Genomic DNA, 15,963 nt, shown 5'->3' on the forward strand with positions numbered 1-15,963 from the left:
CCTCTCCTGCCGTTGTTGTCATGATGGACAGGCTGTCTGTCATGGCAAAAATCCAGACCAAAAAGGCAGAAAAATATCCCTCATGTAAGATTTTTGGATTCGGTGGGTGGGGGGGGTGCCACAGATACCGAAGATAGGCAGTCGACTACTCATAAGCAATTTTAAGTTTATTAAGAAGCAACAGTTTAGATATGATGTATTGACTAATTAGACAGAAAAAGTATAGGACCCGTGACAGCTGAGGGCAGTTTACTGATCCCGAAGGACGAACAGACTGGGTTGATCGCAGTAGCTTGTGATACCAGTATCCTGCTCTCTAGTCGAAGTGTTGGGAAACTCTTCCTTCGGTCTTCCTCCTCCTCCCCCTCTTCTTCCTCTTCCATTTGAAGATGACGACTTCTTGATGAGCACTACCACTTCTCCAGCCCCACACTGCCTCCTGCCTCTGAGCAGCTGTTAATATACCCTTTTCTGGGATCGGGTAGCTTACCCAGTGTCAATCTTCTATTCAAACCCTTCTGACCAATGGAAACAGGTCGGTATCCAAACTGTCAGGATGGTTACCACCTGCCCTGTTCGTCACCCTACTCAAGGTCAGCTTTTTAGTTTGCATCCTGCTGAGGGTCATTTCCTGGCCCTTTCTAAACATTTGCATAGATAAGGGGTTACACAAGACGCCAATTTAGGAACGTTAACATGGCAGCCTGAAACAAGTGACCTTGCCATTTCTACGGACTGTTTAGAACAAAGTATTTAGAAATTTTCTTTCCAGAAAGAGAATCAATGCTGTTCAGCTAATCTCAAACGTTCTATACTATAAAGAAAATACCTGTTTATTGAAGACCCCAATTTCTTACACTCACAATAAAAAAGGAGGGAGGACATTGAGGTCGAGGAGTTAGTATTGGAGGGAGGGACCCTAATTCCTTCCGCATCTCCTCCGTCCCCGGTGCGTGACCTCTTTCGTGCCAGATACATGCCCAGCAGCAGATGTCTCCACACTGGGCTGCTGCTAACCAGAAGGTGCAGTCACTACAATCTGAGCCAGAATCTGCCTCATTTCATTCAAAGTCTCATTGCTTCTTTGCAGAAGCTGACAAAGAACCTCATTCTGCTGCTGAAGAATCTCATTGTTCCTTTGCAGATTCTGGCTAACATCTGTTTTAAATTCAGTCAAAGTTTGCTGAAGCAAGTTAGAAGTGGCCTGAAAACTCTTAGTACTTTGAACCTGTTCCTGATATAAGTGCTCAAGATGCTTCGGATCATCTTCCTTTTCTTCACCACCAGCATGGGCTTGATGTTGTCCGTGTGCTCGTGGAGATGGCAGAGCTCCTGCTCCCAAAGCCGCAGGTTCCCCACCTCCTGAAGATTCTGAGAGCCCTCCCTTCACCACAGCAGCCACAGCATCACAGGCCTCCCCCTCCTCACAAACCAGATCACTTACCTTTACTATTGCAGTGTCACCAACACTACCCTCCAAATCAGACATCTTACTCTCCTGACACTCCTCTCCCTCCTCTGCTGCAGCTGCTGTTCCACATTGCTGTGAGATATTCATCATAATCCCTTCCTCATCACCCCTTTCAGGAATCTCAGATGCTGCTGCCAACTCTTCTCCATCACCATCTGATGCGTCCATGGACACCTCTGTATCTGTAAGAGGAAAAAATTCACAATTAGTTCTTATCACAAATTAACTCTCCTCCCGATGGGTTTAAACACTCAGCTGATGACATCACCTTCGCTCATCCCCATATCTGATCCACCATTGGTTATCGTGGAGTTGGAGAGGCCAAACAGCTTCCTCGTGACCTCCTCCTGATCCATCAGGTCCTTGATCTACAGCCACCGCCCTCCAATCAACGCATGCTCCTGGGCATTATGGGCCAGCTTTGCCTAAAGGAAGAAATGAAAATTAAAACAATCATGGTCCAGACTTTGCTGTGCTGTCCTGTGACACATTTTACAAGGGTTGGAGGCAGCTTTCAGCCTGCACCCAGGGGGACTTCTGATTAGAGCTAAGACTTAGAACCATCTCCAAAGCAACTGCATTTTACAACACCTCATAAAATTAGTAAACAAAACATTTCATGTGATCTTTCTTTATTTTCAACTCAAAAAGTAGGATTTAAACTTTCATAAATTAACATTAATTAACACGCACACACACACACAAACATATATACCTACCTTGGCAGCACACATCAAATCATGAAGTTTCTTCCTGCATTGATCCACCGTCTGTCGCACTGTGCTATTCGTGCTGACTACAGTTGCTACTTCCTTCCAGGCAATGGACTGCACTTTCCTTGGCGGTTTCACCTTTCCACCTCCTAGGATGCGGTTCCGTCTCGCTTCCACCTCAGTGAGGAGAATGTTCATTTCTTCATCCGAGCAATTCTGACTTCTCTTCCTCTGCACAATCTCCTGCACCGCCATCTTCTACATGGGAAAACATCAGGACTTTTCAGTGGACTACACTTAGACTTATGAAACAACATTATATGTTTGAAAAGCATAAAAAATCTAATTACGCTTAGAATTATTGAACAACAATAACATTAAATGTTTAAAAATAGAAAAACTCTGTTATACATGAAAAGTGGTACAGAAGTTTGAATCAAGTTTCCTGGCTGTTTAATACCTAAAGCAGTCTGCTGGCTGCCCTTACGGGACATTCCCAGCTCCTCTCGCATCATGGGGGTTGTGGCTTCGAATCTCCTGTGCTGTGATGAGGTCTGCCCAGCTGGCTATGATGGAGTCTCTAGGGAGAAGCCAGGATCGAAAACATGGCCTGAAAAATCACTTCCCGGTGAGTCTCTATTTTTTCAGGTGATCAATGTCGATCGGAAAGGTTACGACACTGATCAGAAAATCTGGGCCAACAAGTTCAAAATGGCTTCTTCTTTGATAAAAATCCTTTTTGGCTGTTCCAAGAATGTCACTGGGATGGTTTTTCTGTTCAAGCAGAAAGGTTTGATATTCTTGTCTGGTCTGATCTTTGAACATTTTAAAATCCTTTAGCTTCTCCTGATCATTAAAAAAGACTTCCCCATCAAATATAAATACATCTCTATTTATTCCCACTGTAAAAACAGAAGTAATGGGTCTCTCACAAGCTTCACTTTCTGATGTAGTTCTCTCTCTAGAAATTCTCACTATTTACACCAGTGCCACTGATTTAGGCTTTGACCTCCAACAATTTGTCTTTACATGTCTAGTTTTATAACGGTGAGAAGATGTCAGTCTTTTTCACTCACTCCTGTCTTCTACATTATCTTCTTGATCACCTTTGAGAGAATCTGCTCTCCTTCTTGCTATCCCCTTCTCTACCGTTATTTGAAGCCTGTTTATTTGCAACTTTCCAACTCTTATATGGGCTTACAAATGGAGATGTACCACCACCTACCTGTCCATGTGACATATATCCATAAGCTGAAATTGCAGCTTCACTTATTTTAGACATTTTCCAATCTTCAAGATAAATTTGAATAACCAAAGGAACACTATTTTTACATTCTTCTAAGATCATGAACTTTCACACATCATCAAAATTTTGTTCTAAGTATCAGTGCCCGATACCACCAGTTCACCAGTCCCACAACATTGCTTTCTCTCTTGCATATTCTACAAACGTTTTGTTCAGTCTTTTCTTTAAATTCTGAAATTTTAATTGCTACCCTCCAAGGACAAATTCATGTGCATTAAGTATTGCAGTTTTAACTATCTCATAATTTGAAGATTGCTTTGCTGAAAGACTTGAATAAACATCCATTGCCTTGCCAAATAATATGCTTTTCAAAATAGGAGTCCGTATGTCTTTTGACCACCCTAGTTTTGTAGCAACTTGCTCAAACAAGTATTTCTCAACTCCATCGCCAGTGAATTTAGACACTCTGGCGATGATTCTTAGCCAAATCAAAGCTCTGAGTGGGATCCGACTCATCATCTGAATTACGATCTCTTCTTTCACCCTGTAACTTAAGCCCTTCTTTAGCCAGTTCATACTGTCTTGATTTCTTTTTCTCTTTGAAATCCTTTTTCCTTTTCATCCCTTGTTAACCTCTCTCTCTGGAGTACAAGTACAAGTTTTTTCATTTCTTTGAGGGTTTGGGATTTTGCTTTTCTCTTTCCCTTTCTATTTCAAGCAGCTTCATCTGCAACTGAATTCTAGCCAACTCAAGCTGTGACCTATCCGGATCAGGATTTTCTTCTTCCAATCCCACATTGTGCTGTTACCTCAATTATGCCCGCTTTTTTAGCCCCTGCTTTGAACTCTAATTTCAACTCTTCTGCTAATGCTATTAACCTAAATGGTTAATTGTTGCAAATCACGCTGGAAAAAATTCTTCCCTCTCCAGAAAGGTTTTAGCAATTGACACTGCCATAACTGTTCCTCAATACATACAATAACATTTCACCGTGAAATCTTGTTAGCTTAAACATTAACCAGCAATAATCTTCCCAGCACTAAAGAGTACCTCTAAAATGCTAACATGAACCCTGAACCAGGTGTTTGCAACAATAGTTACTGTCAGATAGATTGAAAGTAGATTGTGGGCTATCTCACAGCCTTGCTTGACACTAGTTTTGATTTTGAAAGCTTCTGTTTCAGATCTCCCACTCAAGACAGTTGCAGTCATATCATCATGAAGCAATTGCGGGATTGTGATGAACTTTCTTGGACATCCAAATTGGAGCACAATCCACAGAGCCTCACGATTTACTGAGTTAAATGCTTTCGTCACGTTGATGAATGTAATGGCGAGATCCTGGTCTCGTTCTCCACATTTTTCTTGGTTTGTCTGACAACAAAGACCATGCCGGAGGCTCCTCTGGAAGGTCTAAAGCCAAGTCAAAGTTCTAAGTGATGTCTGTATCACTGGATCCATGTGGGGGACTGATGCCTGCTGGACAGATCATCGACTTGTTCGATCAGTGATGAACATCCACCCAGCACCAAGACATCACAAGGCCCAAAGATTGAACAGGGAGATCAATATTTCAACCCTAAAACAGCCCGACCAAAATTCCAGGTGTAGCTCACGACCAATCTGGAAAATCTTCACACATTCAACTCAGTTCCTGAACAGCGGGATCAAAATAAAGTCAGCTGTACTAAACTCCTGTGCCCAGACTATTGTGTTTGAGCATCGTCATCATCAGGACCAGCCTGGCAGAACAACACAAGGTCACAACTCAAGAAGGCAGCATTTCAACAGATCAAGAACGCCCAAAGACAAATCCGGAAGATAAAGGAAACATGGTGGGAAGAGGAAGACCAAGAGATCCAACAATACGCTGATCATCGTGACATGTAAATCGTATTTGAAGTCATCATGGCCATCTATAGACTGAGCTCAGATGGACAAAATCCCCTTCGTTCATAGGATGTTGTTTCTCTTCTTAAGGATGACAATCCTATCTGTTAACGCTGGAAAGAACATTGTGAACAACTCCTCAACCATGAATCTACAGTGGCAGCTGATACCCTTCAGCCTATCCCTCAGTGCCTGTGGTAGAGTCCATGGGTGAGTCACCATCGATGGGAGAGCTGCAACAAACAATCAAACAGATGAAAAATAACAAAGCCTGTGGCCCTGATGGTATTCCAGCTGAGGCCTTCAAAGCTGGTGGACTTGCTCACATTATCTTATAGATTCGTGATGACAAAGAAATTCAAGAAGTTGGACAAATCACGCTGCAGAATCTATCCAAGTATTTCCCTCTTGTCCATCGCAGAGAAAATGGTGTTTCAGCAGGAGCTTCTATACATATTGATGTCTTCTTCTGGCGATTGCTGGCAATCTGGTCAAAGGTTAAATTGGCCTTCTTGAAATCATTGGATTGATGGTGGGAGAGATTTGAGACAGACACTGCTGAGAGAGGCAGTGCTTTGGAACGACAGCTCCCCTGTGTGAGCACTGGAGGGTAAACAAAACAGACAACTCTTAGTGCAACAGGTGATCCAGCTGCAACCATTTGTGATCCTTCAGATACAGAAGCATTCTGTGCCCATATGCAGCAAGACCTGGGCAACATTTCGGCTTGGGCTAATAAGATACACTTGCATCACACAAGTGCCAGGCAATGACCATCTCTAACAAGAGAGAATCCAACTATCTCCCCTTGGCATTCAATGGCATTAATATTGCTGAATCTCCCACTTTCAACATCTGGGGGGTTTGGTGGGGGTGGAGGGGGAGTTATCATTGCCCCGAAACTGAATTGGACTAGCCATATAAATACTGAGGCTACAAGATCAGGTCAGAGGCTAAAAATTCTGCAGTAAGTAACTCACCTCCTGACTCCTCAAAGCCTGTCCACCATCTGCAAGGTACAAGTCACAAGTGTGATGGCATATTCTCCATTTGCCTGAAGGAATGAAGCTCCCACAACACTCAAGAAGACCAACACCATACAGGACAAAACAGCCCACTTGATTGGCACCTCATCTACACGCCTAAATTAGTTACTCTCTCCATCACAGACGCACAGTGGCAGCAGTGTATACCATTTTCAAGACACACTGCAGCAACTCACCAAGGCTCCTTTGACAGCACATTCCAAAGCCCCGACTTCTACCACCCAGAAGGGCAAGGGCAGCAGATGCATGGGAACACCACCACCTGGAAGTTCCCCTCCAAGCCACACACCATCCTGGCTTCGAACTATATCACTGTTCCTTCACTGTCACTGGGTCAAAATCCTGGAACTCCCTTCTTAACAGCACTGGAGTTTTCCTACAACACTTGACTACAGCAGCTCAAGAAGGCACATTCACCACCGCCATCCCAAGGGCAATTAGGGATGGGCAATAAATACTGCCTAGCCAGTGACGCCCACATCCCATGAAATTTTTAAAAATTGTTTGTCTATGGCTCAAGGAGGAGTAGGTGAAACAATCCTGGCACACGTCGCACTGGAAGGGTTTGTCTCTCGTATGTATTCGCTTATGTTCCAGGAGGTCTGACAACTGTGTGGAGGCTTTATTACAGAACTCTCACCAACAGGGTTCTCCCCTGTGTGAGTGTGGTTGATGTTTGTGGAGCATCAATGAATCCAAGAATGATTTGTTGCATACTTCACGTGTCAATGGTTTCTCTGTGTGAATGTGCTTGTGTCTGCGAAGGGCTGATGAATTCGAGCATGATTTGGCGTATCCCTCGCACACGAACAGCTTCTCACCCGAATGAATATGTTGGGGCATGTAGAGGTACCATGAGTATGAGAATTATTTGTCACACACACTGAAATGTATGCACAGCAAGCCCCGAGAAACAGCAATGTGACAATGACCAGATAATCTGGTTTTCAGTGGTGTTCGCAGAGTTTCTCTCCAATGTGCATGTTTTGGAGCATGAGGTTTTGCGATGAATTCAGAATGATTTGTCTCATAATCCACCCAGGAATGGTTTCTCCACTGTGTGAACATGCCAATGATATACCATGGCTGATGGTAGTGGATAACTTTTGATACAAACTTCACATTTGAATGGCTTCTCTCCAGTGTGAATATGTCTCACAAAGGTTGCTGAATATGCGAAGGCTTCTTCATGCACCTCACAATTGAAAGGCTTCTCTCCTGTATGAATCCTCTGGTGAATTAGGAGATCGGAGGATTGGGTGAAAGCCATCTGACAAACGTCACACAAGAACGCTTTCTTTTCCATCTAGCTCCCGTTGGGTTAAAAGTTATACAGCAGATGTACTTTGCGTGTTAGGAGACCTTATGAGCCTGTGGAGTCCTCCTCACACTTCAACAGTCTTGCTCCTGCAGGAATGAGTCAGTGGTTCATGAGACTCGATGAACGAATGAAGCTCTCACCACACTTGAAGTCCATTCACACTTCTTCCCAGCCTCACCCTGACTGATCGCCCACAGCCGAACCTTCTGAAAGGTTGGTTCTGATGGAAGGTTCCACACCACTGACCAGTTTCAGATCTGATGATATGTCAAAGCTCCCCTGACCCGACTGATTTCTAGATGATGGTTTCACTGCCCAACCTTCTCTGTGTTGAGCAATGCTGTGAAGGGACTGGTTGTCTTCCCGCAGTTGTGCAGTTGTTCCTTGGGTGATGGTCAAGATCTATCTGCAGTGTCTATCCTCTCCGTATTCTCTGGTGTAGTCCATTGCAATCCTTCTGTAAAACAGGAAAAGGAAACATGATTTCCTTCAACTCCCTCTCCTCCTTTGCTGAAGGGGCTGACTCCTCAGTTAGAGACTGTTCCACAGTGAGTGTCAGTTTGCTATTCCCTGACCTTTCTATTTCTTCACTTGACCGTCACACACCCTCAGTTTCCCGCAGGGACACTGGATAGTGACCAGGAGCAGAGAAAATGGCTATTTTCTGCCCTCTACCCAGCACCTTCAGTCTCTCAGACACACTAAGGGCAATAGAAAAGACTGTCAGGCGCAATGTAAAACAGGCTATCAATTCGCTATGGGCTCGCTTCACTGAATCGTATCAATCTGGAATCATCCCAGACTCCTCAATAACCATCCCTGACAATGGAAAAGACAGTTGGGTGGAGTGTAAAATGGGCTATCAGTCGTGCTGGCGAAGACCAGTTTTACCCTTAGAGTATATGGTTAATATGAAACTCAGAAGAATTGTTAATTCAATGGAGATTTTGAATTCTCTCCCCTTGCTTTCCAAAGATTTTTGAAGAAAGCAGTCTGGGCAGGAAGTGCTAGAAGTTAAGGAAAATATTGCTTCAGTGTAGCTGATTGAAGGGTTCTGGTTTATCCTGGGAAATTAGATACACTGCACTCGATCAGACTGCACATCCCAAATTCAGCTATCAGCCACAGCACTGGGCAAAATGATCAAATCCAAGCCCAGGCTTTTGGGAAAGGCCGAGGCCTTCAGGTAAAATCTTTAAAGAAGGCATTAAAAGACACTTCAATAAATGCGTCTCCAGGTATGGCAGTCGCATTGCTATGGTGCAGGATTAACAATACAGATATTGAGAGTTCAAATCCAACCACGGAAAGTTACATACATAGAATTACAGTGCAGAAACAGGCCATTCAACCCAATTGGTCCATGCTGGTGTTTATGCTTCGTACAAGACTCCTCTCACCCTCTTCATCTCATTCTATCAGCATATCCTTCGGTTCCTTTCTCCCTCATGTGCTTATCCAGTTTCCCCTTAAAGACATCTCTGCTATTCACCTCAACCACTCCGTGTTGTGAAAATGAATTTTAAAACAAATTGAAATTTGCTGAATAGAATCAAAATAAAAACAAAACTTTCAGTTTGTCCCAAAACCCCAAATATTGCCCTTCAGAGAATGCAACCTGCTCTAACTGCCTGATCTGGTCTATATTTGACTCCACTCCCACACAACATGGTTGACTCTGAACTGCTCTCTGAAGTGGCTGAGCAAACAATGATAAACAATCACTACAAAGTCCAATAATGAGGAAAATCAGATAGATCTGGACAATGCTGGCATTGTGTCAAAATAAGATTAAAGTGATCTCAGCCCAGTGAAATCTAGAAAGTCTCTCTTACCAAGGTCTGAAGACAAGTACCCAAGTGAGGAGAGCTGCCCCACAGACTGGTCAAGTAGCAGTGATACTCACTGAATCGTATCAATCTGGAAACATCCCAGACTCCTCCATAACCATCCCTGGGTATGTCCCATCCCACTGGCAGGTGGGGAAGTCTCAATATCGACTCCATGGAGTCTCATGGCCTCAGGTCAAACAAGTTCAAGGAAAACTACCACTCCCCTCCCAACTGATGAATGAGTACTTCACCATGTTAATCATCACTGGACTCAGATGCTTATAACACAGAAGGAGGCCATTCGGCCCATCGTATCTGTGCCGGTTAACTGTGACTACACTAATCCCATTTTCCAGCCCTTGGCCCATAGGTTTGGAGGCTATGGCAACACAAGTGAACATCTAAACACTTCTTAAATGTTACGAGAGTTTCTGACTCAACCACACTTTCCGGCAGTGAGTTCCAGACTCCCACCACCCTCTGGGTGAAATAATTTCCCCTCAACTCCCCTCTTAGCCTTCTACCTCTTACCTTAAATCTATGTTCCCTGGTTATTGACCCCTCTTGTAATGGAAAAAGTGCCTTCCTATCCGCCCCACCTATGCCCTTCATAATCTTATACACCTCTATCAGGTCCCTTCTCAACCTTTGCTGCTCCAAAGAAAACAACCCCAGCCTATCCAATGTTTTCTCATAGCTCAGACCCTCCAGCCCAGGCAGCATCCAGGTAAATCTCCTCTGCACCCTCTCCAGTGCAATCACATCCTTCCGATAATGTGGTGACCAGAACTGCATGCAATACTCCAGTTGTGGCCTAACCAACATTTTATACAGTTCCAGCATAACTTTGTTACTCTTGTATTCTATATCTGGGCTAATAAAGGCAAGTATCCCATATGCCTTCTTAACCACCTTATCTCCCTGCCCTGCTACCTTCAGGGGTCTGTGGATATGCACACCAAGGTCCCTCTGATCTTCATTACTTTCCAGGGTCCTACCATTCATAGTGTAATCCTTTGCCTTGTTAGTCCTCCCCAAGTGCATCACCTCACACTTTTCAGGGTTGAATTCCTTTTGCCACTGCTCTGCCCACCTGACTAGTCTATTGATATCCTCCTGTAGTTTATGACTATCCTTCTCCCTATTTACCACCCTAGCAATTTTCATGTCGTCAGCGAACTTCTTGATCATACCCCCTACATTTAAGTTCAAATCATTTATGTACACCACAAACAGCAAGGGCCCCAGCATCAAGACCTGCGGAACCTCACTGGAAACAGGCTTCCAGTCACAGAAACATCCCTCTACCATCACCCTCTGCTCCCTGCCTCTTAGCCAATTTTGGATCTAATGTGCCACTTTGCCTTGGATCCCATGGGCTCTTACTTCATTGACCAGTCTGCTATGAGGGACCTTATCAAAAGCCTTGCTAAAGTCCATATAGACCACATCAAATGCATTACCCTCATCAAAATTCCTGGTTACCTCCTCAAAATATTCGATCACTAGGGAAGTAGACTAAGCACAGATCCCAAAACTGGGTATCCATGAGGTGCAGTGAGCCATCAGCAGCAGCAGGATTGTATTCCGTCACAATCTCACAGCCCGGCACAGCCCTCATTCCATGATTATCATCAAACCAGCTGATAGACATGTCAGGAGCACCATTGGGTATACTTCAGAGTCCAGGTTTGAACCGAGTAAATGGATTAGAGGGCTACATGCAGCCTAAAAACCAAGAGTAGCAGGTAATAAGTGTCATCAGCTAAAAATTGTGAGTGGATGATCAAACCCGGCCTCTTCCTGAGGAACTGGGAGACCCCTCCAGACCACTCAAATCCTCCCCACTGTCGAGAAGTCTCAAGTCAGGAGTGTGATGGAATATTCACCACTCACATGGATGGGAACATCTACAACACTGAAGAGTCCCGACAGGATCAGGAACACAGCCGGTCCCCTAATCAGAGCCACTACCATTAGACTCAATACCCACTCGCTCCACCACCAGGACACTATCCAGAGACCATATATCACAAGAATCTTCCTTCACGCTGGATATTCAACCCTGAACATCAGTGTGGATATTATGGGATACAATCTGTATAAACTCTGCTCCTTCACTCACTGGATATTCAGTCCTGAACATTTCTGTAGATATTATAGGATAAAATCGAAATGCATTCTGCTCCTTCACTCACAATCCTCTCACGAGGTTTTCAGTCCTGACAGGAAGTGAAGCAGCTGTGGAAGAGGCAAAGGAGAACGGGCAGTGTGCAGGCTTTTTGATTGATGTCCCAACAAACCAATCAGGGATAGAACAACCTTGCAGTCCCGCCCACAATGTAAATGTCAATCTCAGCACAGCCAATCACAGACGGGAGGTGAGACTGCAGCGTCCCTTCGCCTCCCCGTATTGTGCAGGCGCTAGGAGGCGCTCTCGCTCTCTCTCACACACAAATAAAGGCAAAATACTGCGGATGCTGGAAATCTGAAACGAAAACAAAAAATGCTGGAAAAACTCAGCAGGTCTGACAGCATCTATGGAGAGAGAAACAGAGATAATGTTTCGAATCCGTATGGCTCTTCTTCAGACCTAAAGTGAGGTGGCGATGTGGTGAAATATATACTGATTAATGGGGGTGGAACTGGTGAAGCTGGATAGAAGGCCAGCGATAGGTGGAGGCAAAGGAGAGATGACAGAAGATGTCATAAACAAAAGGACAAAGAATTGTTAATGGTGGTTGTACTGGCTAAAGGAGGTATTAATGGTGACAGTAAGAAAGCAAAATGTGATAATGGCCGGACCAGGGTAAGCACTTTGGAAAGTGAGAGATGGCCCTAGTAGGGTTGGGGTGGGGGGAGGGGAAGGTGGTGGGAAGAAAGATCGAAAATAGGCTAAAAACTGGGGATAAAACAATGAATGAAAATGGAAATAAATTTTTAAAAATAATGAAAATAAGTGGGAAAAAAATTAATGAAAAATTTTTTAAAATGAATATGGAAAAAAGGGGGGGTGGGGTGGGGATGGAGGAGAGAGTTCATGGGCTGAAGTTGTTGAACTCAATGTTAAGTCTGGAAGGCTGTAAAGTGCCTAGTCGGAAGATGAGGTGCTGTTCCTCAAGTTTGCGTTGAGCTTCACTGGAGCATTGCAGCAAGCCAAGGACGGACATGTGGGCAACAGAGCAGGGTGGAATGTTAAAATGGCAAGCAACAGGGAGGTCTGGGTCATGCTTGCGGAAAGACCGAAGGTGATCCGCAAAGTGGTCACCCAGTCTGCTTTTGGTCTCTCCAATGTAGAGGAGACCGCATTGGGAGCAGCAAATGCAGTAGACTAAATTGAGGGAAGTGCAAGTGAAATGCTGTTTCACTTGAAAGGAGTGTTTGGGCCCTTGGACGGTGAGAAGAGGGGAAGTAAGGGGCAGGTGTTGCACATTCTGCGATTGCATGGGAAGGTTCCGTAGGAAGGGGATGAGGTGTTAGGGTTGATGGAGGAGTGGACCAGGGTGTCCCGGAGGGAACGGTCGCTACAGAATGCCGACAGCGGGGTGAGGGGAAGATGTGTTTGGTGGTGGCATCATGCTGGAGTTGGTGGAAATGGCGGAGAATGATCCTTTGAATGCGGAGGCTTTAGCCTTTTGTCGATCTTTCTTCCCACCACCGTCCCTTCTCCCCACCCCACCCCCCATAGGGCCGTCTGTCTCTTTTCAGAGTGCTTACCCTGGTCTGGCCATTATCACATTTTGCTTTCTTAATGTCACCATTAGTACCTCCTTTAGCCAGTAACAACTCTTTGACCTTTTGTTTATGACATCTTCTGTCATCTCTCCTTTGCCTCCACCTATCGCTGGCCTTCTATCCAGCTTCACCAGTTCCGCCCCCCTTAATCAGTATATATTTCACCACATCTCTACCTGCCTTTAGATCTGAAGAAGAGTCATACGGGCATAAAACGTTATCTCTGTTTCTCTCTCCACAGATGCTGTCAGACCTGCTGAGTTTTTCCAACATTTTTTGTTTTCGTCACACACATAGGCACGCACACATATCTGGTGTGAACTACATTACCAACACTGCATGGCGTTCGTGCATCTGCGGAATAAGGAACGCAGGATGGAATCAGAAGGCCCAGGCGTGGTGCCTGATGGGAGTTGTAGTTCTGACGCGCAGCAGTGGTTGGTGCCCAGCGTTTCGGAGTTCGAATCTGAGAAAGCGCGAGCGTGAGCGGCTGTCATGTGGGCGGGGCTGGAATTGGAGGTGTGCAGCTGTAAATCCCAGCCCCGGACAGCAGGAACCAGGATCGCAGCTGTTTAACTCCCTGTACCCCACCCCATCCTTCACCCCCCCACTTCCCCTATTCACCCCCCCATCCCCCCATCTTCACCGCCCCCCCCCCATCCCCCCTCCTTCACCCCCCTGTTATGACACAGCCGATGGTAATGGCTGAGTTGTTCAACTCCCAAAGAGAAAGTTGAAACAATTGTCATAACCTATTTTTACAATTTATATGTTTGGAAATGCAGGCTTTGAATTCAATTGTAATAAGACCACTTGTCTGAAGAGGCTTTTTATAAAACTAAATGAAACATTTATTAATAGAAGAAAGATTGTAAACACATACAGATGTCTACAAAATTACTACTACAATAACTACAAAAATCCCCTAATTAATCAGACTTCAATTACAGCCCTGTTATGGCAACGGTAAAACACAGATTTAAACAGACAACTGGCAAAGCACACTCTGAAAAGTCACATTCAAAATGAGTTTCTTTCAGCTCTGGGTCCTTGTAGACAGATTTGGGGCTTACATGCTGGAGGCTTCTCACACTTGTTTGATCGTAAAATGCCTCTAACTTACACAATCTCCTTTCTCCTTTATATATATCTTTCTTTTTGAATGTAAATTTTCCATTGTATCATTAGGCTTTTAACTTTAAATCTACTAACAAAGCATCCTTTCATCCTGCCAATTTTATTAGTAAGCTGAAAAAAAACAAACACATTGCTCGGAGTCTTCTAACTAGGTGTAAGATTTCACCCGCAGTCTTGAATGGTTTCTTTTAACAAATGAAAACTTACACTTTACCTTCTACCCTCCTTTGGTTTATCTAATTACCATCTCAAAGCTACTATACATTAAAACACCCAGACTAGCTGGCTTTAATCCAATTAAGACAGACACAGACACACACATAGGACAGATAATTACGCTTGGTGTGTGGGTGGGTGCCGAGCGTAAAATGACGCACGATGACATCAGGCGTGCATCCCGACTTCATCGTGCAGCCTTGTGATATTTCATTTGGCAGGCGCGCGCTGGAGTCGGCTGCGTGCCTGCCAATAATTAAAAGGCCAATTAAGGCCGTGCCTCAGGGGGATTGAAGCGCTCATTCTCGCGCATGGTTAATTGTGCGCTAGGCCTGCTCACCCTCCTCCCCCCACCTACACAGGCAGCACTCACCGCTGCCGCTCGTAATCCATGCAGTGCAGGCCTTAATTGGCCCACCAGCGTCAAATAGTGGTGCAGAGCCGATCGCAGGCGGCGGTTGGCTTCCCAACCGCCTCCGCCTGCTCCCGCTGAGCACCCCTGCCAAGGGCAAAATCCTGTCCGGAGACGCAGACCCCACTAGAACTCTATTTAAAAAAAATAATTTCCAATAACACTATAGGCATTAATCTCTTCATGACACCCCAGCATCCCCCCTTCACCCCCATCCCCCCTACATCACCCCCCACCACCCCTCTTACAATCCCATCATCCTTCCTTCACCCCCACCCCTCCTACCTCACCCCCCCATTCCCCCTTCCTTCACCCCCCCCATCTCCCCTCCTTCACCACCCATGCCCCTCCTTCACCCCCTTCCCCTCTCCTTCACCACCCCATCCCCCCGCTTCAACCCCCTCATCCCACCTCCTTCATCCCATCTCCCCTTCTTCACCCCCAACCCCCTTCTTCACCCGCATCCCCCATTCTTCAGCCCCATAGACCCCTCCTTCACCCCCCAACCCCATTCCTTCACCCCCTATAGTCCCTCCTTCACTCCCCCATCCGTTCATCTCAGAAACCCATCTACATGGTTGAATGGATAACATGGGACTACATTCTACATTGGTTTTCTGTGACTGGTGAGAGACTGTTTTCTCCAGACTGTGGAGTAAAAGTATAAAAGTTTGACTCTCCCAGTTTTGAATCCATCTCCCTTACTGGTGCTGAAGGGCCTGTCCTCCATTTAGCCCCTGCCCCAATTAAGATTGTAGATCTAAGGTGCTCCGCTCCATGGTCTGGTCCTCAAATCATTTCTCTCCCTCTTGAAGCTGTCTGCTTGCCATTCCTTTACTACTAGTTTTCTGTTTTGTCTGGTGGTGAGGGGCATTTCTTTCTGACTTAAGTTAAAGTGGGACAGATTGTAAGAGACCCTCTGTGAATTTGACATCAGGTCATC

The 15,963-nt window shown here is 45.2% G+C and overlaps 4 protein-coding genes and 1 pseudogene across 11 annotated transcripts in view; 2 read left to right on the forward strand and 3 right to left on the reverse strand.

Moving 5' to 3' along the window:
- Positions 1–15,963, forward strand: part of LOC144695212 (uncharacterized) — a 303,141-nt gene that overhangs the window by 161,639 nt on the left and 125,539 nt on the right. The gene's annotated exons all lie outside the window — the stretch shown is intronic.
- LOC144695208 (uncharacterized) overlaps positions 1–15,963 on the reverse strand; it is a 267,173-nt gene that overhangs the window by 152,751 nt on the left and 98,459 nt on the right. The gene's annotated exons all lie outside the window — the stretch shown is intronic.
- Positions 1–15,963, forward strand: part of LOC144695229 (uncharacterized) — a 105,690-nt pseudogene that overhangs the window by 82,107 nt on the left and 7,620 nt on the right. The gene's annotated exons all lie outside the window — the stretch shown is intronic.
- LOC144695200 (uncharacterized) overlaps positions 1–15,963 on the reverse strand; it is a 177,647-nt gene that overhangs the window by 36,319 nt on the left and 125,365 nt on the right. The window lies entirely within an intron of this gene.
- On the reverse strand, positions 150–11,751 carry LOC144695246 (uncharacterized). The gene is made up of 4 exons (XM_078566142.1): positions 11,646–11,751; positions 6,544–8,145; positions 2,187–2,442; positions 150–1,647 (listed from the first exon to the last, which is right to left on the reverse strand). Exons 2-4 carry the CDS (start codon positions 6,613–6,615, stop codon positions 1,013–1,015), a joined length of 963 nt encoding a protein of 320 aa, XP_078422268.1. The 5' UTR covers positions 6,616–8,145; positions 11,646–11,751; the 3' UTR covers positions 150–1,012.

Source organism: Cetorhinus maximus, chromosome 21 (assembly GCF_964194155.1).
Source record: "Cetorhinus maximus chromosome 21, sCetMax3.hap1.1, whole genome shotgun sequence".
Taxonomy (NCBI): domain Eukaryota; kingdom Metazoa; phylum Chordata; class Chondrichthyes; order Lamniformes; family Cetorhinidae; genus Cetorhinus; species Cetorhinus maximus.